Source organism: Ailuropoda melanoleuca, chromosome 9, assembly GCF_002007445.2.
Source record: "Ailuropoda melanoleuca isolate Jingjing chromosome 9, ASM200744v2, whole genome shotgun sequence".
NCBI classification, from domain to species: Eukaryota; Metazoa; Chordata; class Mammalia; order Carnivora; family Ursidae; genus Ailuropoda; species Ailuropoda melanoleuca.
In genome coordinates this window covers 56,493,235-56,519,602 of record NC_048226.1, presented here as the reverse complement: position 1 = coordinate 56,519,602, position 26,368 = coordinate 56,493,235, and the positions used below count along the sequence as shown (strand labels likewise).

General features: G+C 35.2%; 1 protein-coding gene across 1 annotated transcript in view; it reads left to right on the top strand.

The window, feature by feature from the left end:
• Positions 1–26,368, top strand: part of CNGB3 (cyclic nucleotide gated channel subunit beta 3) — a 128,447-nt gene that overhangs the window by 46,321 nt on the left and 55,758 nt on the right. The window contains exons 4-10 of the mRNA XM_002916899.3: positions 1,405–1,559; positions 3,789–3,941; positions 4,914–5,122; positions 11,726–11,776; positions 16,848–16,934; positions 20,475–20,539; positions 21,272–21,394. Of these exons, the coding sequence (XP_002916945.2) occupies positions 1,405–1,559; positions 3,789–3,941; positions 4,914–5,122; positions 11,726–11,776; positions 16,848–16,934; positions 20,475–20,539; positions 21,272–21,394 (843 nt within the window). The remainder of the gene's footprint in view (positions 1–1,404; positions 1,560–3,788; positions 3,942–4,913; positions 5,123–11,725; positions 11,777–16,847; positions 16,935–20,474; positions 20,540–21,271; positions 21,395–26,368) is intronic.

Here is a 26,368-nt window from a genome sequence, read left to right as displayed (position 1 = left end):
TTATGTAAAATATGGTTCATCAAGGAATTATGAGGAATAATTCTTTTAAAATTACAGTTAGTAATTTGAACAAGAAATATCAAATATCATTCAAATGAAGCATAGTCACATGAGGCATATCCATTGCTTCTCTCTTCTACCCTCGTTTGTTTTTTTTATCTCATGAAAATACATGTTTCTTCTCTATTTGCCTTTTTTCGTTCAGTCACAAAATTACCTCAAGAAAAAATACATTCATAGCTTCTGCATATATGTAGGTGAGGGAGAAGATGGACAAGGATTACTCAATATGAGAAGATGGGGGGGAAAAGATGAAAAAAATGACATATTAATGCTCAGCTAATACAAAAAGAAAAATATATAGTTGTTGAAATATAGGTATGCATTTGAAATTTAGGCATGCTTTCTAATATAATTTTCAACATTTTAATCATGAGGTAGGGTTGCACAGTAAAAACTAGTGTGATTAAATGTCAATTATATGGTCAATTAGGGCTTATCGATGATTCAGGAAAAGAAAAAAACATGTTCCTTAGGTCTTAAGGTTTGAATTAGACATTTTGACAGTGTGAATATCTGACTTTTCAGTTAATGATCCACCAGCTCTCAACTTCACTTTTTATAGATTTTTTTAGTGCACTGAGGCACATCACATAGGGTCAAAGAAAAGGTTGGAAGTAATGAGTTTATTTATTCAATAAGCATTTATTAAAGCCTACCTTGTCCTAGGTCTCATGGAGTATAAAAAAGCACAGTTTCTGACCTTGAGAACTTCAGTCCATGGTTATGTCATCTACATTCATCTCTTCAAACATCCCAAATACACTGATGACCACCAAGGTTTTGTCACCAGAACTCTATTTTTAAATGTCTTCTCCGTAGCAAACTTCTGACTTTCTGCTCTGTCACCAGCTGGAGAAACTCTCTGCTTTTAAAGGGCTTATCTGATTACATCAGGCCCATTTGTCTAGACTTCTTACCTTAAAGTCTACTGAGCCATATAACACAAACTAATTATGAGAGTAAAATCCACCATATTTATTGTTTCCAGGATTATACAAGACAAGTACAGCAAGGGGCCACCTTAGAACTCTGCCTACTATGCCAGAATTAAGTTTCTTTTTTTTCTTCTAATGATACAATTTAATGCAGAATCCTAGTCATCAATATCTAATATGGTCAAGAATGGACAATTGTTATTTGTGGATTCTAATATTTCATTGACAGATCTGTATTCCATCAGTACTATTTCCATCAAACTTAATTTTTGAATTGCTCTATTCAGTTGCAAAAAGGAGCAGTTAATAGTGCAGGGTCTATAAGGAGGGTGAAAAAACTTAATCTCTTCCCTGTATATACCTTTTCATGGACCCATCTCTATCACTATTTTTTTCCCTCATTTAGTCCAAAAATCAAACTTCTTGGAGCCTCTGTTATAAATGAGTATGCTGATGCCCAACTACACAACTTGGTGAAAAGGATGCGTCAAAGAACAATGCTCTACAAGAAAAAGTTGGCAGAAGGAGATATATCCTCACCTGAAACCAGCCCCCAAACTGGTAAGCGTTGTTACCTCAAAGTACTGGAAAGAAAGAAGTTACGAGGGGACATGCATTTTGCAAATGTCTTAGTTTGGGTTCCCCCAAGAGCAGACCCTGAGACAATGATTTTGGTGCAAATAGTTTATACTGAGGGTGATCCAGGAATGTGAGTGCAGACAAGAGAGATGGAGACAGGAGTTAAAACAATAAAGATGTATTAATGAGAGGACTTCTTCTGTGGGTCCTCAGACTTGATCCAGCTAAAACACTGTGTGGATCACACTTAAGAATTCCCCTGAGAAACTTTCCCACAGTTTCCGACAGTGGTTGCATCAATTAACATTCCCACCAACAGGGCACGAGGATTCCTTTTTCTCCACATCCTTGCCAACACTTGCTATTTCTTGTCTTTTTGGTGCTAGCCATTTTGACTGGCATGAGGTGATATCTCAGTGTGGTTTTGATTTGCATTTCCCTGACGCTGAGTGATGTGGAGCATCTTTTCATGTGTCTGTTGACCATCTGGATGTCTTCCTTGGAAAAATTGTCTATTCAAGTCTTCTGCCCATTTTTTTAATTGGATTGTTTGGGTTTTTTTGGTGTTGAGTTGTGTAAGTTCTTTACATATTTTAGAGAAAGTGGCTGGGGTATCAATCCACCAACTCCTGTTTTCCATTAGTTAGGGGTTACTGTTGGGACATGTTGCTAACTCTCCAGCACTTTAAAACGAACCATCTGAGAAAAAACCCTGAGGGAGACAGACACAGGGAGCCTGCTGCACAGGACGTTTAGGCCCATGGTATATGAGCAAAGCAACAGCAGTATTTGCTATAGCAAATTTTATTGTAAGTATTAATTAAGAATACCCCTGATAGGGGCACCTGGTGGCTCAGTCAATTAATATCGTCTGCTTTCGGCTCAGGTCATGATCCCAGGGTTCTGGGATCAAGCCGTGCATTGAGCTCCCTGCTCAGCAGAAGTCTGCTTCTCCCTTTCCCGCTCCCCCTGCTTGTGGGCATGTGCACTCTCTTTCTCTCTCTCTCTGTCAAAAAAATAAATAAAATCTTTTTTAAAAAAATACCCCTGATATACAAAGCCTTATTATAAAAATACAAGAACACTACCTGAATACAGAACATAGCAAAGAACATAAACAAACTAATCAAATTGCAGAGTGGGGCAATTATCAACCTCCCTAATAATTGCAGAAATGTGTTTATGAAAAATTAATAATTGCAATAAAGCAGAGCACAGAAGTGATATATATTATGATTACATCTTTGTAAAAATATTTATATATGTATAGATAAAAATAGAAGAAAGTTTGGTTGTTAAATAACAGTTAAAAATCAAACTATTAATTATATAGGATGAAGCTGAGGGTTTCTTTATAAGTCTGTATAAAGTAAGTTGGATTTTTGAAATACACTATGTATTATATAGTACTTTCCCTTTTAAAAAAAGAGGCTATAATAAATCAGTCATTATATTTTGATAAAGATAAGTTGAAAAAATACTTTTAGCTTTATCTACAACCTGAAAGGTATGTGTGAGACTAAAGAAGCATGAAACTAAAACCTGTGCCATGATGTACATTTGTAGTGTTTCTTTTCAATGTAAATCTAAAGGACTGACTTTATTTTGCTACAAAATATGTAAGAATTAAGCTTGTATTTAAAATGTCCTATTTGTGGGGTGCCTGGCTGGCTCAGTCAGTAGAGCATGTGACTCTTGTTCTTGGGGTTGTGAGTTTGAGCCCCACCTTGGGTGTAGAAATTATTTTTTTTAATTTTTTTTATTTATTTGAGAGAAAGAGAGAGCACACACCAGCTGGGGAAGAGGCAGAGAGAAAGAGTAAAGCAGGCTCCCCGCTGAGCAGGGAGCCCAATGCAGGGCTCAATCCCAGGACCCTGGGATCATGACCTGAGCTGAAGGCAGACACTTAACCAACTGAGCCACCCAGACGCCCCTAGAGATTACTTTAAATTAATTAACTAAAATATCCTATTTGTAAAACCTTTGGGATAATTTACTAGGAAGCTTTAAATCTGCTGTTTATTTCCAAATTCGAGTGTTTTCATTACCTGGATATTGTCATTAATGTCACTATTTTCAATGTCATAACATCCCTTATCTATCTATATTGAGAAGGGAAGATTCTGAAATATTCTGACTTCAAGAAATCCAAGCTATTTCTCATTAAGCTAACCAACCTCTTTAAAATGTGTTATTTTTTCCCCTATAAAGCAAAGCCCACAGCTGTACCATCAACAAAAGAAAGCAATGCTAAGCTAAAAGAAGAACATTACTACCACATATTGTGTTTTAAATTCCAGAAGATGCCTCTGACAGAGTACCTAAAACGAATTAGACTTCCAAGAAGCATAGATTCATACACAGGTACCATCAAAGGGTAGACTATCCCAGGGGGAGGGCTAGCTATTACCAAGAATCCCTGTAACCCAAAATCACAGCTGGCTTCCATTTCTCCCTAGCCCACATTCTGAATCTATCTAGAAAGCAGAATTTAAACTATATTAAATATGCAATGGATTGTTTGCCCCTCTCTGATGAAGGCAAGAGATAAAAATATTCCTGCCTGTTTTTAAAGGGCATGCCAGTATAATGTGGAATAAAGTAAATGGATAACCATTAAAATAGATAAATAATTGATTGATTGATTGATAGATAAAAATAAATAAGTAAGAGTCAGTCCAAGGTCTATGCTGCCCATAATTACTTTTGTAAAGAAAGCCCCAAAGCATTCAGTGTTATGTACACTGACACCCTTCCCCCAAAAAGTCTTTATGAAGTGTCTGTCTTCTTCCATGCCTTCATATTGTTAATTATTCTAACTGGACAAATCCCTTCCTATGACCTCCCTTGGGCAGAAGAAAGCAGTGTGTGAAAGGACATGGATTGCTTTAACGGGCTCATTCTCTGCCCTCTCCAGGTCAGTCATACTCCTTTGGCAAGATGAGGCTTTTTGTACACCTGTCCTGGGTGATCCTGCAACTTAACTACTGTTATACAAAAGGCCTGCTGCTGCAGTTAGCCAAACAGGACATCTCTGATTTCCCTGGGTCTTTTCTTCCTTGATCCATATAGCAGAGTTACCTATGGGGATAGACTCAGAATGGCCACTTCTCGGAAGGAGAAGAAGGCCTCTCTCCAATGTCAGAAGAGCTGATAAGATCAATCAACATCTCTTGTAAAGCCCAGTCTTTTCCACTGTAGAGTCAGAATTGCACTGAAATTTAATAGAACCTCTTATAGCAATTTGCTTATCTCCAGAGGACAGTGCTCCAACGTTATCAAACTAAGCTAGAGAATTATTTTAATGCTTGTTACATGCCATTTGGATTTTTCTAGATCGACTCTATCTCCTGTGGCTCTTGCTTGTCACCATTGCCTATAACTGGAACTGCTGGCTTATACCACTGCGCCTCGTCTTTCCATATCAAACACCGGACAACACACACTATTGGTTTATTACAGACATCATATGTGATATCATCTACCTTTGTGATTTGCTATTAATCCAGCCCAGACTCCAGTTTATAAAAGGAGGAGACATAATAGTAAGTGGGGCTGGGGAAAAGCAGAAACTGACAAATATCCAATTGGACTACAAAAATAATTTTACAACACTATTTAAAGTCTGATTGACTATCTCTGCCTGTATGAGTCTTTACCACTGGAAACCACCAATATAGTAATAACAATAATGATGATGATGATGATGATGATAACAGCAACGACAACAAAACAACCATTGAGTACTCACTATGTGCAGGGGACCATGTGTCTCCCTGAGCTTTAGTTTCCTCATCTTAAAAATAATAATAACAATAGTTCCTTCACAGTGTTGATGGAAAGACTAAATGAACTGATGCCTGGAACTGTGTTGAGTGTCTAATGCATATTAAATGTTAGCTATCATTATTATTCCAGTTACTTTCTTTACAATGCCTCACTTAATCCTGTCAGTCACTCTAAAAGAAAGATATTATTATCAACCCCATATACAGAAGAGAAAACTGAGGCTTGGAGAGGGTAGGTGATATACTCAAGGGGCAAAGCTGGACAGCAGCTGAGGCAGGATTCAAATCCAGACCTTGACTCCAACACCCATGCTCATTCCAGCTACACCATGTTGGTTCATGTTGGCTAGTTTTTCAGAATTTGATAATATGTGAGAGTAGAAAGATAAAACCAGGTCTTAAATGTCAAAACTGTATATGTATTTTACCTAAATAATGTATAAAAATGTGTAAATTATGTATGCAAAAAGAAGTGATTTAAATTATTTTTATATTTGTATTTAAGTGATTAAATATTTCTCTAGTAATCATGCCTCAAATAGTCTGTGAGGCACTTGTTTTCCACCACATTGCAATCTGCCATTCACCTCAATATTTTTTTAGAATAAAGCAGGTATTATATCACTCCTAAGAGTCTACTCAACTTCCTCAGGAGACAACCTGATGTTGTGAGAAAACACTAAGCTATAAGATTTTTAGGACACAAACTGTACCTTGTTTGTCATTGTATAGTCAGCACTGAGCACAAGACCTGTACATAGTACAGAAAACAAGTCCAAGGTCTTAGGTTGTGGCACTTTGGGAAAACCTAACTTGAAAAGAAAAGAAAAGCTGTCATGACCCTTTTAATCAGTGTAGATTCACTGCACTGTCCAATATAGAGGCCACTAGCGAAACGTGTCTATTCAAATTTAAATTTTAATTAAGATTAAATAACATTAAAAATTCATGTTTCTCAGCCACACTATCAATATTTCCAGTGCCCAATAATCACATTTGGCTAGAGACTACCATATCACAGAGCACAGAATATTTCCACCATTGCAAAAGGTGCTATTAGATAGTGTTATAACAAGGAGCCATCAAGATCTTCACTGAGATAGCCAAACTGTAAGTAGGAAATCACACACCCTACAGACAGGTGCAAATCACAAGCACATAAAACACACCTGTGGTTTTGTGATTTTTAAAACTAAAATGGTATCTACTGGCCTCTCTTCTATTCACTCTTCCACTTTCCAGTTTATCACATCCCAATTCTCACCATCAAATGCATTGGCCTACTTCAGAAACTACCATTCTTACCCTTAGAAGAAATTATTTTCTCCTAGATTTATTCTCAGTGTTGAGAGAATTTCATAAGCAATCCAGTCAATCTAACAGAAGAATATGTTTTCAAAAGCAAATACCCAAATCTTAAAGCTTCTACTCCTCAGCCCCTTCCCCAGCTAACTAGAAAGATACTTCCTTTCCAACTGATGTCCACTGTCATATCCTCTTTATAATCTCAGTGGGAATTGCACAGAATAGACCCTGCAATGGATCTGTCACAGTAGGAAGCAAATACTGAGGGAATACATGGCACCTTGGGTTCATACATATTTTTGAAGAATAAATGTGGATTCCTTAATTTCCTGAATATTTTCTTTTGAACCTGCAGACAATCTTAAATTATCAAAAAGCTGAAAGGAGTAGTTTTGGTTATTGTTTTCTTTTAGAAAAAAAAATGTATTTACTGAAGAAATCCTATTATTTGAAAGCTTTCTTAGAAAGAAATTCTAAAGGCAAGAGCTATAGATGTAGCAAGAATCTATTCAAAATATTCCATATGTGGACTTCAGAGCACTAGTCAGCTCACCAGGACTATTCCCAGAGCTCTCTGGCAGCTTGATGAATGATGATGATGGTATACAAATAAGAAGTAAACAACACACAAAAAAAAGAGCACTAATTTCAACCCCCATTAGATGTACAAGGGGGCGAAAATCAATGTTTGACAAATGGAAAATGACAAAATCAGTAAGGGGAGACTTATTTTCAATTTTCTAAGAGGTCTTTACACACAATGGAGTGTTAAAAGCAAGAAAAATAACCAATAAAAACACACTCAACGGGCTCTATTTAAAATGCATTATCACAAACTACAAATACAGAGCAGGAACTAATTGCTTTGTTTGTTCAAAAGAAGTTTAATGGTTTCTTTAATTTAGAAAAGGTAGTGTTAGCCTTTGAAACTTGATTACATTTTGGTAAGAAGACTATGAAAGTCAAGTACCCAAACTGATGGTCTGACTACATTTAGCTATCTATGCTACTTTTGGTACACTGCCAAATTGTTCATTCACTCATTCACTCATTCATTCATTCATTCAACAAACATTTATTAAATATTTATAGTTGCCAGGTATTTCAGGGCTGGACAATGGAAATATTTTTTCCCCCAAGGCCTTGGAAAACAGATAAGTAACAAGCAGATTGAAGTACTAAAGGCCACAATAGAGGAAATTAGGAGGGTTTACAGGTGTTGCACAGTATTTATTTGCAATATCTTTCTTCTGAAAATGGTGCTGCACAAATAGAAAACAGAATTTTGTATCAAAGACCAACAAAAGAGTTTCTTATCTGTAATTTCCTGTATAGACAGCAGAAATAGAGCTGAAAATGACAATGAGGACTACTGAGATATGAGACTCATATCCACAACACTGCCAAACCTTCCCATCACAACAATTCATGGAAATGCTCAGTGCCACCTGGTGACAATGTCAATCAGACCTGATGTTATAGTCAACCACTTTTGGCACTTAATCTTCTGTTACTGTTTATAAACTGACCTGAAGAAAATTAACCACTCCCTTCTCTGTGCTCTGTACACTTTATTCATACTTCTGTTAATTGTTAAATTACGATTGGGCTAATTATGATGTAGTGGAAACAAACAGACCAGGGTCAAATTCCATCTCTGAAATTTACTAATAGCATTACTTGAAGAAAATAAATTTACCTTTTCGTTAACTACTATCTTTTCATTCATAAAATGGGAATTACAGTACTCACCTCATAAACCTATTGTGAAGATTAAATAAGACAATGTGTACACGTAGGCCAGAGTCTGGAATCTAGAAGATGTACAGTAAGTTGTTGAATGAATCAAATGAATGAATATCCAAACATTTAACCTCTCCTAATGTCTCCTCTTTGTATCTGTAGCTCTCTTTCTTACCTGATAATAAGTTTCTTGAGTGTAAGGACAGTATCCAATTCATTTCCCTCTCTATCTTAGGAACTCAAAGAGTATATTCAAGAAATGTTTGAAGGAATGAATAAATGGCAATCTTGGTTCAAGGATCTTCTTTCCTTGAGTAATTATTTAATCTGCATTGTAATTGTTTCAGATGATATTATTATTTTTGAAACACATCCATCTGTTCTATATGAAATTATGAAGTTTCCATGAATTATTTTTCAGAAGAAGTAAATATAATCATACCAAGGTAGAGCTTCTTCAAAAACTGTCTTTTGGAAGAGGATTTAGGTGCAGTCAGCATATCCTCTCTAAAGTAAGCCTCCCCTGAAGAAATGTTGCCTGCATAATGATAAGGCTTAAAAAAGAGAAATAATTAAATAGGGTAACATTTTTTAAATAAGTGCTTAATTGTTACCAGTAAGCGTGCTGTTCGTCATACAACTAATGATGCCAAATTGATTTAGTATTCCAAAGAAGAGAGATTTTAGAATTACTAGATGCATTTTCATCTAATCAAAAAGTTTTCATTTCATTTACGTTTATTCAATCATAGGATCATAGACAAGCCTGAAAGTAAAGGGATAAAAGTGCTAAAAACATTCTTCCAGGGTTGGAGGAGAGGGTGGTATTTTAACTTTGTAGCACTTAAAATGTATCTGTCAGTCCCAGATTAGCTTTGAAGGAGCTGACTGATTTTACTCAAGCTTGGTACATCATTCAGCTTAAACTTCTATCTATGCCTACCTGTGGCTCAGTAAGCCATTGAGTTTCACAGTAAAAATCATTAGATGAGGGGCGCCTGGGTGACACAGCGGTTAGGCATCTGCCTTCGGCTCAGGGCATGATCTCCGCGTTCTGGGATAGAGCCCCACATCAGGCTCCTCTGCTAGGAGCCTGCTTCTTCCTCTCCCACTCCCCCTACTTGTGTTCCCTCTCTTTCTGGCTGTCTCTATCTCTGTCAAATAGATGAATAAAATCTTTTTAAAAAACCATTAGATAAGCATGTCTTATATATCTTCTAATACATTTCTGTAAGATTTAGTATATATGTATGGGAAAAATTAGAGCCAAAAAAATGTGGGGGGAGCACAAATTGGGGAGTTGGCTAACCAGGATTTAACACTGCTCAGCAGTAGTTTAAAACTTCTGAATTTGGATAGTCTGGATGATAACTGTTAGAAAACACTGCTTCCATGTGTCCAAGTTATAAAACTTCAGCCAACTCATTAATAGCACAAAAACAGTTCCTCCCCACCTGTAACTAAAATCTAAGAATGTAAATCCAATATTAGCATTAATTCTTTTAGGACTGAATGGTAACAAATGTCTCTTAATCTATCACTTATCACATATTTATTGGGCACCTTCTATGTGTTAGATAATGCTTGCATTAGAAACTGGAAAAACAAGACAAAGATATGGACCTTACCCTCAAGTAATTCAGCATATGAAAGACAGACAAAAGAAAAATGGTGAGGTTTGCAATGGGAGTCATGACAGAGGCAAGCCCTATGGGTTATGAGGCACAGAGAAAACCATGTGAAGGAGAGGACACCTGGTCCAAATCTTGTTGAATGAATTTCAGTAATTTGCACACCTCCACCCCCACTAAAAAAGGAACAAAACATATGTCCTAAGCTCTGAAAACAGCATAGGCAAAGTCATGAAAGTGAGAAACTCTGATGCTGAATAAAGTGGATGTGGGATGCTGCAGGAGGCGAGTGAGACAGAGAAAGTAGAGCCTTTGTAGACCATGAAAGGGAGCTTGTATTTTTTTTAAGTCATGTGGAGTCAGAGGTTTTCACATAAATGGTGATTGTTAAGTAACCTGATTTAGTGTGATCATCTAGCTGCCATTATAGAATAGATCGAGGGGAACAAGACTTAAGGCAGAGACCCATGCCAAGAGGAGAGAATGGACATGAGGAAATTGTACTGTCTGCTGGCTAATTTAATGTAATAATAAAAAATAATAATAATAAAATTGTAGGAAGAAGAATCAGTAGAATTGGTTGCTGGTTCAATGAGGGCTGAGGGAGAATGAGTTGTCTAGGATCACTGACCAGTATAGACGAGGATACTCATAGGATTACTCAAGAGGAGGATGGGGTGGGGGTGGGAAGATGGTTAGGCTAGTGGGGGATGGAGAATTATGATGAATTCAGGTTTTGTGTAGATTAAATTTGAGATAAGCAGAACTGCTAAGTGAAGACAATAGGCAGTTGCTTGTCCAGGTCAACAGCTTCAGAAAGCAACATTAGATGGCAGTAGATATTTGAAACTGTATAAGTGGATGAAATTTTCTAGGAAGCAAATATAAAGAGGAAGAGAAGAGAGCTGAGTCCTGGGGAATGTTGACATTTAAACAGCTAACCCTAGAATCAAAAAAGGACACCAAAAAGTTAGAACTGAAGAAGTAAACCAAAAATGGAATTTCAGAGTCTTTAGAAAGAAAAAGTTTCAAGAACAAATATACTCCCAAATGTTAATGCTTCAAAAAGTTTTATTCATCACTTGATTCCTTTATCTGTTCATCTACTCAATAAGTATTTATTGGGTCCCTAATATATTCTAGCCACTAACTATGTACAGTTGCTAAACAAAGTCAACTCTGTCCTGAGATAGATTACCATTTAATGGAATAAACTGAATTTAAATAAATGAATCAAGAAATGTATGTGTGATTTCAAAACATGGTGAATGCCATAAAAGAATGCCAAGTACTATAAAGGATTCCTTGGGTGTGATCATGAGGAGGTTGCTGGTGGCTTTCACATTGGTAGTCTCAATGGAATAAGAAAAGTGAGCAAAGGTCAAATTGCCACTAAATTGCCACAGGTTGAGGAATAAATATGAGGGAAGGATTCAGAATAAAGCAATGCAGGCAACTTTCTTAGGAAGCTTGAGTATGACAAACAATAGATTGATAGCAAAAAGAAAACAAACAATAAGGACGATTTTATTTTGTCTAAAGAAATGAGAAGATAGAGCATATTTATTGGCTGAAGTACAAGAAACCAGTAGAGAGAAATAACTATAAATATTTATTAAAGTGAGAAAATAATTGATGAAATTGGGTAAAATTAATATAAAATATAAATATAACATTTCAGGTGGATTCAAACGAGTTAAAGAGACACTACAGGAGTTCTACAAAGTTTCAGGTAGGTGACTTACAGTTTCAAAATTGTTCAAATAATCCATTACTATTTTGATTTTAAGTCACATTTATAAATTTCTTTTTTTTTATTTGCTTCCTTTTTGAATCATAGCTTTTGTAACAAAGTATACAAATGAAGTTCTACTAGGCAAAGGCAAGCCTGAAGTTTTTGCTTCTCAAACATTACATGATACACTTCCATGAATGTGCAAATGTGGAATTCAACATCATGGATCTTTATCAAGCACAGCAAAATGTTAGTGCCCACATTTAAATTCTGATTAAAACATCAGTAAAGGAGTATCGAGTATACTTTGTCTTGTCCATACAGAATGCTAGCCTCCAGTTCATGTCGCATGATGATATAAAGTCTATCAAATTTTTTCTACTCTTATTTCTTTCTTGTTCATATAAACAAAATAAAAAACAAAAAGGAAGCAATTATTTAAATAACATGGCACCTTTCTTTCCTCAAATAGCAATATAATTGTATGTTTTTTTCATTCATAATTATTTGTTCCTCTTTTGCTTGTTTAATTACTATAGATTTATATTTTTTTATTATGTTCAGTTAGCCACTGTATAGTACATCATTAGTTTTGATGTCGTGTTTAATGATTCCTTAGCTATGTATAACACCCGGTGCTCATCACAACATGTGCCCTCCTTGATACCTATCACCCTGTTGCTCCCTCGGCCCAACCCCTTCCCCTCTGAATCTCTCGGTCTGTTTCCCAGGGTCCATAGTCTCTCATGGTTCATCTCCCTCTCTGATTTCTCCCCTTTCAGATGTCCCTTCCTTCCCCTATGGTCCTCCATGCTATTGCTTATGTTCCACCTATGAGTGAAAGCATATGATGATTGTCTTTCTCTGCTTGACTTACTTCACTTAGCATAATCACCTCCAGTTCCGTCCATGTTGATGCAAATGGTGGGTATTCATCCTTTCTGATGGCTGAATAATATTCTACTGTATATATCACAGTATATACCACATCTGTATATACCACATCTTCTTTATCCATTCATCTGTTGAAGGGTATCTTGGCTCCTTCCACAGTTTGGCTATTGTGGACATGGCTGCTATGAACATTGGGGTGCATGTGCTCCTTCTTTTCACTACATCTGTATCTTTGGGGTAAATACCTAGTATTACAATTGCTGGGTCATAAGGTAGCTCTATTTTAAACATCTTGAGGAACTTCCATACTGTTTTCCAGAGTGGCTGTACCAGCTTGCATTCCCACCAACAGTGTAAGAGGGTTCCCCTTTCTCTGCATCCTCACCAACATTTGTTGTTTCCCATTTTGTTAATTTTTGCCATTCTAATTGGTGTAAGGTGGTATCTCACTGTGGTTTTGATTTGTATTTCCCTGATGGCTAGTGATGTTGAACATTTTTTCATGTGTCTGTTAGCCATTTGTATGTCTTTTTTGGAGAAGTGTCTGTTCATGTCGTCTGCCCATTTTTTGACTGGGTTATTTGTTTTTTGAGGGTTGAGTTTGAGAAGTTTCTTATATATCTTGGATATCAGCCCTTTATCTCTAATGTCATTTGCAAATATCTTCTCCCATTCCGTGGGCTGCCTCTTAGTTTTGTTGACAGTTTCTTTTGCTGTGCAGAAGTTTTTATCTTGATGAAGTCCCAAAAGTTCATTTTTGCTTTTGTTTCACTTGTCTTTGGAGACGTGTCTTTAAAGAAGTTACCACGGCCGATGTCGAAGAGGTTACTGCCTATGTTCTCCTCTGGGATTTTGATGGATTCCTATATCACATTGAGGTTTTTAATCCATTTTGAGTTTTTCTTTGTGTATGGTGTAAGGGAATAGTCCAGTTTCATTCTTCTATATGTAACTGTCCAATTTCCCAACACCACTTATTGAAGAGACTGTCTTTTTTCCATTGGGTATTTTTTCCTGATTTATCAAAGATTAGTTGACCATAGAGTTGAGGGTTCTTTTCTGGAGTCTCCGTTCTGTTCCATTGGTCTATGTGTCTGCTTTTGTGCCAATACCATGCTATCTTCAGGATTACAGCTTTGTAATATAGCTTCAAGTCAGGCAACATGATGCCCCCAGCTTTATTTTTCTTTTTCATCCTTCCCTTGGCGATTCAGGGTCTTTTTGGTTCCACACAAATTTTAGGTTGGTTTGTTTTGGCCCTTTCAAAAAGTCAAACTCTCCCTCTTTGCAGATAACATGATACTTTATGTGGAAAACCCAAAAGATTCCACCCCCAAATTACTAGAACTCACACAGCAATTCAGCAATGTGGCAGGATACAAAATCAATGCACGGAAATTAGTAGCTTTTCTATACACTAACAATGTAACTGTAGAAAGAGAAATTAAAGAATCTATTCCATTCACAATAGCAACAAAAACCATAAGATACCTAAGAATAAACCTAACCAAAGAAGTAAAGGATCTATACTCAAGAAACTATAGAACACTTACAAAAAAAAATTGAGCAAGACACAAAAAGATGGAAAAACATTCCATGTTCATGGATTGGAAGAATAAACATTGTTAAAATGTCTATCCTGCCCACAGCAATTTACACTTTCAATGCCATCCCTATTAAAATACCACTGGCATTTTATTTGTTTCTTTTATTTGTTCCTCTTAACTCTGAGATATAGACAGAGATTTGGGAAGGTTACCTAATATGTCTAGGTGAACTCCTACCTCTCATTTCAAGAACAACACTTTTGTGTTCTCAAATTTTGTGTAACAATACAAAGCTGCAGTTAGGTGCCAAATTGTCCCCCACTGGTGATCTATGGTGATTAAAATCTCTTTCAATTTGTTTTCATCATCAACTAATTTTCTTTTTAAAAATTGCCACATACTTAGACATATTCATAATCTACACTACTCTGATGAACTCCACGAGAGGATGACTATTCTTTTTCAGTGTCACAAAACTTATTCCAAACTCTTAATCACTTTCTTGAATTTAAACAAGTGCAAATTAACTCATATATTTAATTTGGGTTTATAAATATACAATTTTACATTTATTTAATTGTGGTCACTCTTTTTGAATTCCCTTAGCACCTCCTGCTTCTTTATAACATTGCATTATAGCTATTTTTGTGTCCCATTATTCCACTATTAGACTGTTAACTTCTTGTGGACAGAAACAATATTTTACCCTATTTCAACCTCAACATGTTTTGGAAAATGCCTTGTACGGAGTTCAGTATTTTTTTTTAAGATTTTTATTTATTTATTTGACAGAGACAGCCAGCAAGAGAGGGAACACAAGCAGGGGGAGTGGGAGAGGAAGAAGCTGGGTCCTAATGGAGGAGCCTGATGTGGGGCTCGATCCAAGAACGCTGGGATCACGCCCTGAGCCAAAGGCAGATGCTTAACGACTGCGCCACCCAGGCGCCCCCAGAGTTCAGTATTGGTCAGTTCTTACTTAATTCAATTTTCTACAATTCAATGAGAAATAAATCATCTTTATCTAACAAATAACACATTAATGTGTTAATATCAAACATGACTAATGACTGCATAGAGAATTCTAGTGGGCAGTTGAGCAATTGGATAGACAACAAGTAAAAAGACCACAATTCTGACACATTAGTTCTAATAAATTTATTTTAAAGATTAAAAAAAGATTATTATGATTTGAGCCAGAAAACATGAGTACTACAGTAGCGCTAGACAAGTCAACAGAGCTCTTGCTCTCTTACTTACATTATTTTAGTAACTGTGCTGTATACCTCTTAACTTGTTACAAACTCAATATCTGTAAGGTAAAATTAATGAGGTTTGAGGGTATGATGTAATTTATAAACCAGTACTTTCAGTAAGGAATTTGTTTATAATAGCCAATATGGTTAATTCAAACTGTAAGTTTCATTTCTTTTCAATAGCATGAAGATTTTCTGAAATTCTGGCACATAATTAATTACCTCAACTTTCCCTTTTAATATGTATGGTCTTACAGAAAGCTCTTAACTGCTCTTAAATGTCTTAAATACATTTAATGTTTTTTAAATGTTTCAAAACCATGTAAAAATTATTGAAAATGAATAAAAATGAATAATTATCTTACATAAAAGAACTTCTTACTGTCATCACTGCAATCAAGGAAGTATACAAGTGATGCTGCCATTTCACAACGACCCGGGTAACAGAAAACCAGAATAATTAAATACATGACAAATTTTAAAATATTCTTTTAGCTATAATAGTACTTTCAGTACCTTCTCCTATTAGAGTTACTGATTAATTGTAAATGGGACTGATTCCTTTCTTCTCTCTTAGCCTGCACAGTGTCTAGTAGATAGATTTCATAGCAGTTTATTTTTAGTAGTATCATTCCAAATGGAGAGAAATAGAAAGAACTGAGGCATCTGGGTGAACCACCAACAATATAATCAGCCCTGAATACTAGAGAATAGGCTGAACCATAAAAATATACAACTGTGGGGTGCCTGGGTGGCTCAGTCGGTTAAGCAATTAAGCACTTGCCTTTGGCTCAGGTCATGATCCCAGGGTCCTGGGATTGAGCCACACATCGGGCTCCCTGCTCCACAGGAAGGCTTCTTCTCCCTCTCCCCCTACCTGTTGCTCTCCCTGCTTGTGTGCATACTCTCTCTCTCTCTCTCTCAAATCAATAAATAAAATCTTTAAAAAATATATATACAACTGCAATTAATGTGCGATGGTCCTAAATAAAATCAAGAGTAGACTTGACTTTCAGTCCAAGAGCACCACGTTTAAAACACTATTAAAATGTATTTTAACATTAGTAGCCATGCCATCTCTGAAGCGTATGTGACAACTCAACAAAAATTGCAGAAAATGCATTGCCTAAAGAGAGCTCAGATGCATCAAGGTAAAAATGAAGTACGTTGGAAGAAGTCTATAAAATATTTTTCTTATTTTCATGGTGTAAATATACCTTTCAGTGGCACCAGGCATACTACTGAAGGCAATTTTATATTAAACAAGAAATAATTCATGGTGCCTGGTCAGCTTATGTATGCATTGGTATAAATCAATCCATGTCCAAAGAAGCACATAAACACAATATGATTGTGAATGTGTTTTTCCAACAGTTGGATGTTGCATCAGTAATGCCATTTGATGTTTTCTACCTCTTCTTTGGGTTTAATCCAATATTTAGGACAAATAGGATATTAAAGGTAAGATAACTATACTTAATTTTCTTTTTATAATAATGGAAATCTTGAAATGATGTAAAATGTCCTAAAAGTATAATGTTTTTAGTTTTTTCCAAACTGTCCATTTTTCTGCCCTCATCAATACTATGAATTTTTTTAAAAAGAGAAAACATCATTGTTTCTACTGATAGAAGTTGCTCTTGATTGTTTTATTCTATATCTCACAAGAGATATTTTCATAATCTAAGATAGGAATGCCTTCATACTTCTAAATACAACTATAATCACAAGTGAATCTTTCATAATCTTTCATAATCTTACATAGTGATCTTTCATAATCATATTCTTTCCCATTTGTCCTTTTTCATTAGTCACTGAATGCTTGGAACACAGGCAATAAAACGAGAGTTAGAGTAGATTACCTCTAAGTTATCTTACTCATCTAAAATTCTATAATTCTAAAAAAAAAAGCTGCAAAAACTTTTACATAAAAATATTATTTACATGTTTGGATACAACTCAAATATCCACCAACAGGGAGCTAGTTAAACTAATTGCAAGACATCTGTATGATAGAAAACTTTGTAACACAAGAAATTAATAAATAAAAAGGAAGTTTTCTATGAACATTCTATGAACCAAACAAGACGACCTTTAAGATAAATTGCTAATTAAAAAAAAAAAAGCTAATTACAGAATAGTTTATACGAACAATACTAACTTTTGTATAACACAAAGGGGAAAATATTCCATGTCTTTGTATTTACATAAACAATGGAAAATTACCAAAAAATTTTAATAAAAATGGTTAACAAAGGTGGGGATGGGTGACAGGAGGGAAAATCAGAATACGGGCAGGAGTGGGAGCAAGGCATATATTTCCTATTGTTTTTGAACTGTGTGAAGGCATTACCTATTCAAAAAGATTCTAAAACAGTACATTTTATAACTCATAGCTTCATCTGGCACCTAAAACAAACCTGAGGACAGTCAGGATGTGAAATTTCACTAAGTCTTTAACAATACCAACAATAACATATTTCCAAAGACAACTTTGTAAAAGGAACACCAAAAATTTTATAAATTTTAGGTGGCTATCTTTCTCACCCTTGGGAAGACAACACAACATAACCTGGAGACACAGTGGAACCTGACAACAGCAAAATAGCAGCAACCAAAAAAAAAAAAAAAGCAACAGCTCTTTTGTTGGATGTGTACTTGGGGCTGCATATTTGTTAAACTTAATATTCATAATTTCATTTATTCCTTCAAATAACTTCACTTTAGGGATGGGGAAAATGAGAACAGGGTGGGAAAATGTGCATTCTATCACATATTTTTCTGACTTCCAATTCTTTACTATAGTCAGATTGGCAAATAAACCTCAAGCTGAAGGGGCTTTCCTTCCATGCCCACTGTTTTTTCAAGTTCAAAGGGACTTTACCCTATATCTTCACACATTTAAGACAACTCTAGAGACTTCTGGTTTGACCTTGGAATGTGAGTCTAGATTGGAGCAGAACTTAACTTTCCAAGCAGCTTAGTCTGTAGGCCATCCCTCATCAAATTTATAGTCTCACATGAAAAGTTTTCAGAGGTTCCTGCTCAGAGATAACCAACTTTCCAGGAAGACTCAGGTTCCTATAGATTTGGGATTTTGTCTGGCATTATAATAAAAACTTACAAAACGCCAACTCTTCACACCTCCTCTCTATATCTCTAAGGTGTCCAAAGATTCTCTATATTCAGTAGTTTTTTTAAATATAGAATATCCTGAAAGTCAACATTGATCTTGTTTTCATAGCCCCATAGTCCAGTCATTTCACATTGTAAGTGTGTCATTTTAATGCACAGTTCTCTAGGAAAAATTTTCATTTATCTGTCTCCAAATCGTATATAAGAAAACAAATTAAAAATATAAATTTGCTCTACAGTGAACACTTAAGCCAAACTTAGAAACACCTTTGTGCAAATTTCTATTAAGAGCATGATAAGAGGCACCTGGGTAGCTCAGTCAGCTAAGCATCCAACTTTTTTTTAAGGTAGTATTATTATTGTTTTAAATATTTTATTTATTTGTCAGAGAGAGAGAGTGCAAGCGAGCACAAGTGGGGGGAGGGGCAGAGGGACAAGCAGGCTCCAAGCTGAGGAAAGAGCCCAATGTGGGACTTGATCCCAGGACCCTGGGATCATGACCTGAGTTGAAGGCAGACAGATGCTTAACTGACTGAGCCACCCAGGCATCCCTAAGCATCTGACTCTTGATTTTGGCTCAAGTCATTGATCCCATGAGTCATGAGATGGAGCCCCATGTCAGGCTTCTCACTCAGTGGGGATTCTGCTTGAGATTCTCTCCCTCTGCTCTTCCCCCCAACTCATGCTTGATCTCTCTCTGACTCTCTCTTTCTAAAGTAATTAGATAATTTTTAAAAAAACACAATAAACAAATCACTACAAATTGAAATTATCTCAATCTGAACATTTGAGGGATTTTTCCTACTTAGGAATTCTGGAAAAACAAATAATTTGTGTATATTTCTAGGTAAATAGTGATTACTATTAAATGTTTTTTTTAATTTCAAATGTTCTATTACAGACATATTTACAATGGATGAATTTTGAACTAAATAAACTGTGAACTAAATGATCTTCAATAGTCCTTCATATGTGTAAGATTCTTTGAGTCCAAGCACATTAAATAATTAAATATACTAATTCTTGTATGGACACAACTCCTTTAGGAGGCATGTTCTCTTACTGTTCTCATTTTACAGATGAGGAAATCAAGGTACAGACATAGTTAGTGACTTTTCCAAAGTTGCACAATTACCAAATGGCAGAGGTGAGATTGGTATTTGGCTCTGGATTTCATGCTCTTACTCTTGTCTTAGACTACATACAGTAATGAAAGAGGAAGTGGGGGTGGAAGTGCATGTAGGTTGTATGAACTAAGATAGAGATAGATGTAAGCAGGAAAAGCCCTTGAGGGAAATAGCAACTCTGGATTAGATGCATATAAACTCGTTGTATCTCTTTTAACAATGTCAAGAATGGCTAATTAATGCTAATATTACTGGACTTTAAATTTTGTTGAAATAAATACACATTTAATGCAACTTGCTTAAAAATAAAGCTAGTGTTGAGCAACAGGACTTAACACTTATTTATAACTTCAATGGATTATATTATACTTTTCCTATTTTACTTATGTCTTGGGTGGAATGCAATTTTAATTATTGTAAAATAAGATTCTACTAGATGCTTTAAAAAAGGAAAAGGGAAGAAATGTTTTTAGGCTTGATTTTCAACAAGCATTACAAACAAGACTATAACTGGAGAGTAGAAATAAAATAAAGCAAGAAGCCCAGGGAGTTTGACACCATTCTAAAATGTACTGGGCAGAGGAAAATAAGACTAAACATACCCCAGTTTGTTTGTTTGTTTTAGAAACTAATGAATTATTTTCAGTAACAAATAAAATTTATTTTATATAGCTTTATTTAAATAGATGTATTTAAAACTAACACACTTTCGGATTTCTTTTGTTTGTTTTCTACATAGTACACTTCATTTTTTGAGTTTAATCATCACCTAGAGTCTATTATGGACAAAGCATATATCTACAGGTAAAGTAAACTCAGTATACTTCTGGGGGTGGCAGAGAAAGCAATGGCATAACAGTTTAGCCAGCATTTGAGAAGAATATGATATCCCTGCCAAAGAAAACAGAATAACCTCAGAATTTTGGCTATATAAAATACAGGCTTATGTTCTAAAACAGACTTGAATATTTTGAAGTGAGATAAAAGCATGAAAATCATACTAGATTTTAGAAGAATGCAGAACTAAAAATAGAACGTATTACCTGCCCCAGTCAGAACAAGTAGAGATAGGCATGCTCCTTCAGAGGCTGACTTTGCATCTCTCTCATGACAATTCATTCTAATCCGAATTTCATTCATTTGCTCTCCTGAACTTCACTTGCACAGAGACTTCTAGTCACTATTAATCGTAGCATAAAGTCCCAGGAGCTTTTCAGAGATACCCAGTTAAATCAGTGTAGCGTATTTTATGGGACTCAAAGTGGAGAGGTGACCCCTGAGGCATGTCTTTCAGGGAGGTTGATTCATACCATCTGTGAAAAGAGAGGAAGGTTTTTTTTTTTACACTCTGTCAGTCCCAGTCAAGACACTGCAGTTAGAAAACATGCAATGGCACCATCATTTTATACTGTACTAATGAGAGTTAACAGTTCACAAATTTAAAGCAGGGAAGACTTTAAGGAAAAAAAAATGTTAAAATGGGCTATATTCCAGAGACAACATGAGTCCCTACTTTGCATTTATTCTCCTTGGCAGAGTCATTCGAACAACTGGATACTTGCTGTTTACTCTGCACATTAATGCCTGTATTTATTATTGGGCTTCCGACTATGAAGGAATTGGAACTACTAAATGGGTGTATAATGGTGAAGGAAACAAGTAAGTTTTAATTTGAAGGAAATCTTTATGGATTCTTCAGTGTGTGGGTTTTCTTAAGCCAGTGTTTTGAAACTGTAAGTCACAACCCATTAATGGCCAGAAAAAGTTTTTAGTAGATCAGTTTGTTTTTAAGTGAAAGAGAGTGAAGTAAAAGAGAATAGAATAGAAAATATCAGTCTGTCATACCTAGTAGATGTGTATGTGTGTGTGTATCCTGGGTTGACCTGAGAAATGCATTTCTTGCTCTGGATTATGATCAAAAATGTTTGAAAGCGTCTGCTTTAGACAACTGAGTGGTAAGGTAACTTTTAATAACTCCAATGCTGATTGTTAGTAATGAACAATGTTAATTATTTGGAGGGCAGGTGCAGTAGTTAATTAGTTTACCACTGAAGGGTTTTATGGGTTTATGAGTCAGCTATAACCACTAACTCAATTAAACACTTACAGAGTAACAAGAATCATAAATTAAACTTGACAATTAGATATGTAAGTATCACAGGAATAAAAGAAATCATTTGAAAAATTTAGGGCAGTAGAATTATGACTCAATAATAGCAACTGGGTTATTTAATAGTGAGATTTCCTTTTGGTAGATACAAGGGCCTGGCATAAAGTAGACTCCCCCAGTGAAACTTTCTGCCCCAATGAAATGACATTGAGCATATTATAAGCCAATGTCCTTAATGGAAAAGGGCAGGTCCCAGCATGACTTTGAAGAGCAACTCACTGTAGCCTTGGGAAGGAAAGCAATTAAAGGATAGAGCAAAGAGAGTGAAAATACCTCACAAAATTACACACTACCCAGAGTGAGCAGGATGTGTGTGAGGGATTATAACAACATTTTTTGAACTTTTAACCAGAACTGATTTCAGAAATATGAAGTCAGAAGACCCACTGATTGGGAAAACATGCACATATACGTACACACACACAGAATATCTATTCCTGGAAAGTTTTGTTTTTTTTTTTTAATTGGTGAGAGGCTTTTTTTAAAATATTTTATTTATTTATTTGACAGAGAGAGACAGCCAGCAAGAGAGGGAACAGAAACAGGGGAAGTGGGAGAGGAAGAAACAGGCTCCCAGCAGAGCAGGGAGCCTGATGCAGGGCTCGATCCCAAGACCCCGGGATCATGCCCTGAGCCAAAGGCAGACGCTTAACAACTGAGCCACCCAGGTGCCCCTATTCCTGGAAAGTTTATAACCAAATCTATAAGTAATTCCCTTTAGAATGTGTATTAACTTAAGCATATATTTAGTTTAGTATAAATAATTAATTGATATAGAAAACTGAGTGAGGCACCCACTATATTAAATAATGCCTAAAAGTGAGCATGTAATCGAACATCATTAGATGCCTCAGTCTGATGACTGTTGTTATCAAATTAGCAAAATAATAGGGTTGCATCAAAATGCCTTCCAGAAAAAGTGGAGCTACTTCTCTGTTCACACCTGATGCCTCTCTAGAGCATTTCTGGGGAATATATCTTGTTCCCAGGGCCTAGAACATTACTAATTATATAAAAGACACTTAATACATGTTACTTATTCAAAGAAGGCAGGAAGGAAGAGAGCAAGGGAGTAAGGAAAAAAGGAAGGAATGATCAGATCTGTGTTATAACAAGAAAAAAAGAAATTAGCTTCAACCCCTAAGAAACTTAAGCTAATGTGCGCTTATATTTTAGACTTCTAATTCCCACTCTAATGCAGACCAGATATTCAAGTTGCCCCAACTCTAAAGTACAAAATAAATTACTTGTAATTTTTGTCATAAAATGACTTGTTATACATTTCTAAATAAATTACAATAAAGTAGTTTTCAATGATTACTGAATTCTCTAGAAAGTAAAAAGAGTTTCTAAACTCTAAAAAGACAAATGTGTATACTAAAGCTGGAGCAGAGTCATGCAATAGCCACTAAGGAACAGAAATAAAGAAGATAACTTCTTACTCAGCAGGAGGAAAAAAAAAAGAAGAAGAATGAGAAAACTAAAATTAAAAAAAAAATTCAACCAGTCCAAAAAAAGCAAAAAAAAAAAAAAAAAGAAAAGGAGTTATGGGGAGAAATATAGAAAATAGAAAAGCAGAAAGGGAAGACAAATTGAAAACACAAAATGAGATAGTAGAAACAACTTAAAATATATCAATAAGCACAATTAATTAGTATGGACTAAATTCATCAATTTAAAGAGATTGTCAATTAATATTAGTTAAATTTTAAAACAAAAATTATTGTAGATAAAAAGAAGATCACCATATAATGGTAAAAGTTTCAATTCACCATCAGTATATCCCAATTCTTAATGTGTATGCACTAATAAAATACTTATAATAAGTTAGAGACAGTAATAAAGCAAAAATTAATTAAAAGAAAAGAAATTGACAAATACACCATCAAAGTGTGAGATATCAACACACAACTATTGATTGACCAAGCCACCAAAACACTTACTGGAGCTATAAAAGATTTGAGAGCCTAATTAACAAATGATTTATGTTTCTAGTTTTTATTTAAATTCTAGTCAGTTCACATATAGTGTTCTATTAGTATCAGAAGCAGAATTCAGTGATTCATCACTTACATATAACACCCAGTGCTCATCACAAGTGTCCTCCTTAATACCCATCACCCACGTAACCCATCTTCTTGCCCACGCCCCCCAGTTTGTTCTCTATAGTTAAGAGTCTCTTTTATAGTTTGCCTCCCTCTCTTTTTTTTTCGCCTATGTTCACCTATTTTGTTTCTTAAATTCCACATGGTATTTGTCTTTTCTGACTGACTTATTTTGGTTAGCATAATACATTCTACCTCCATCCACGTCATTGCAAATGGCAAGATTTCATTCTTTTTCATGGCTGAGTAATATTCATATATATTCATATAATATTCATATATATATTGTAGTTAAGGTTATTCATTATATATGTGTGTATGTCTATGTAACACTTCTTTTTTATCCATTTATCAGTCGATGGACATCTGGGCACTTCCCATAATTTGGCTCTTGTTGATAATGCTGTTGTAAACATATAAACATTGGGGTGTACATGCCCCTTCAAATCAGTATTTTTGTAAACTTTGGGTAATACCTGGTAATGCAATTGCTAGATTGGAGTGTAGTTCTACATTTAACGTTTTGAGGAACCTCTCCATGCTATGTTCCAGAATGGCTGCACCAGTTTGCATTCCCACCAAAAGTGTGAGAGTGTTCCCTTTTCTCTGCAACCTTGCCAACATCCGTTGTTTCCTGTGTTGTTAATTTTAGCCATTTTGACAGGTGTGAGCTGGTATCTCATTATAGTTTTGATTTGTATTTCCCTGATGATGAGTGATGTTGAGCATCTTTTTACATGTTTGTTGACCATCTGGATGTCTCCTTTGGATAAATGCCTATTCATGTTTTCTGCCCAATTCTTAAATGGATTATTTGTTTTTGAGTGTCAAGTTTGATAAGTTCTTTATAGAATTTGGATACTAACTCTTTATCAGATATGTAATTCACAAATACCTTTTCCCATTCCAAAGGTTGCCTTTTAGTTTTGGTTTTTGTTTGCAGTAACTTTTTAAAACAAGCTTGATTTAACAGATAAAAATAGCACCTTGCACCCAAGAATTAGAAGCCACCCACTCTTTTTAATCACTCATGGAAAATTATAAAAAGTGGTTATTTTCTTGCCAAAAGGCAAGTTTCAATACATTTCACAGCATTGGTATCATACAGCCCACATTCTCTGATAATAAAGAATTACTCCATGGCTCTGCTCTGCTCATTGAGACAGAAGGTGTCTCATTCAAAACCTGAGGATAATCCTACTACCAGCTGTCAGGGGCACAGTTTGCTATTCTTACAAAGAAATTGCCTTTTTAGATATATTATACATGTTTTATATATATTTATTCAAGCAGCATTTTTATATATTTTTAAGATAATTTGCATATGACAGTTATTAATATACTTACTTTTCCTCAAAGTTTTTAAACACCACCTTCTATTACTATGCCCCTTTTATTACTTCATATTACTCTTTGACTTCATAAGCCCAAAGCATTTTTTACTTAACCCTTGTGATGGTGTCTGATGATCTATAAAGTGAAGGTTGCTTATGAGGTCACTGCACTTATATACTTTGCCTCATTAGAATTAGGCAGCAAATTGTGGGTCATAAGTGGAGTATTGTGAACATTTAAAATAAGAGTCAAATGTAATACTATTCCATTAATCCTCACCAGAATAATCTGTTCACTTTAATAGAAGACAAGGAGTCATTTTCTTTTTTTTTTAGTTTTTTTTTATTATATTATGTTAGTCACCATACAGTCACCATACAGATGCTACACCTTAAACTAATGTTATGCTGCATGTTAACTAACTGGAATTTAAATAAAAACATGAAAAAAAAACCCATGTTACAAACAAAGTCAAACCTAAATATTTACCCAAGAAAAATAAAAATATATGTCTATTAAAAACTTATATATAAGTACATTCAAGAATGTTTATTCATAACAACCAAAAACTTGAGACAGCCTTGGTGTTCATACATAGGAGAATAAACAAACTGTGCTATATTCATGCAATGGATTCCACTCAGCAATAAAAAAGCAAAAACTGCTGATACACACAACAACATGAATAAATTTCAAAATCATTATTCTGAGTGAAGGACATCTTACAGAAAAGTGTACCTATGGTATGATTTCATTTATGTGAAATTCTAAAACAGGCAAAATTCATCTCTGGTAGAAACGTTAGAAGAGTGGTTGCCTCTGAGAAAAGGAATGAGGGAAATTTCTAGAGAGATGGAAATGTTCTCTATCTAGATAAGTGTTTGGGTTACACAGATATATACATTTGTCAAAATCATCAAATAATATACTTAAGATTTTGTGCTTTTATTGTATTTTTGAAAATAACTCTATACAAATATTGAACTATGGTTACTATGTTTATTCTGAAACACTGTATTTAGA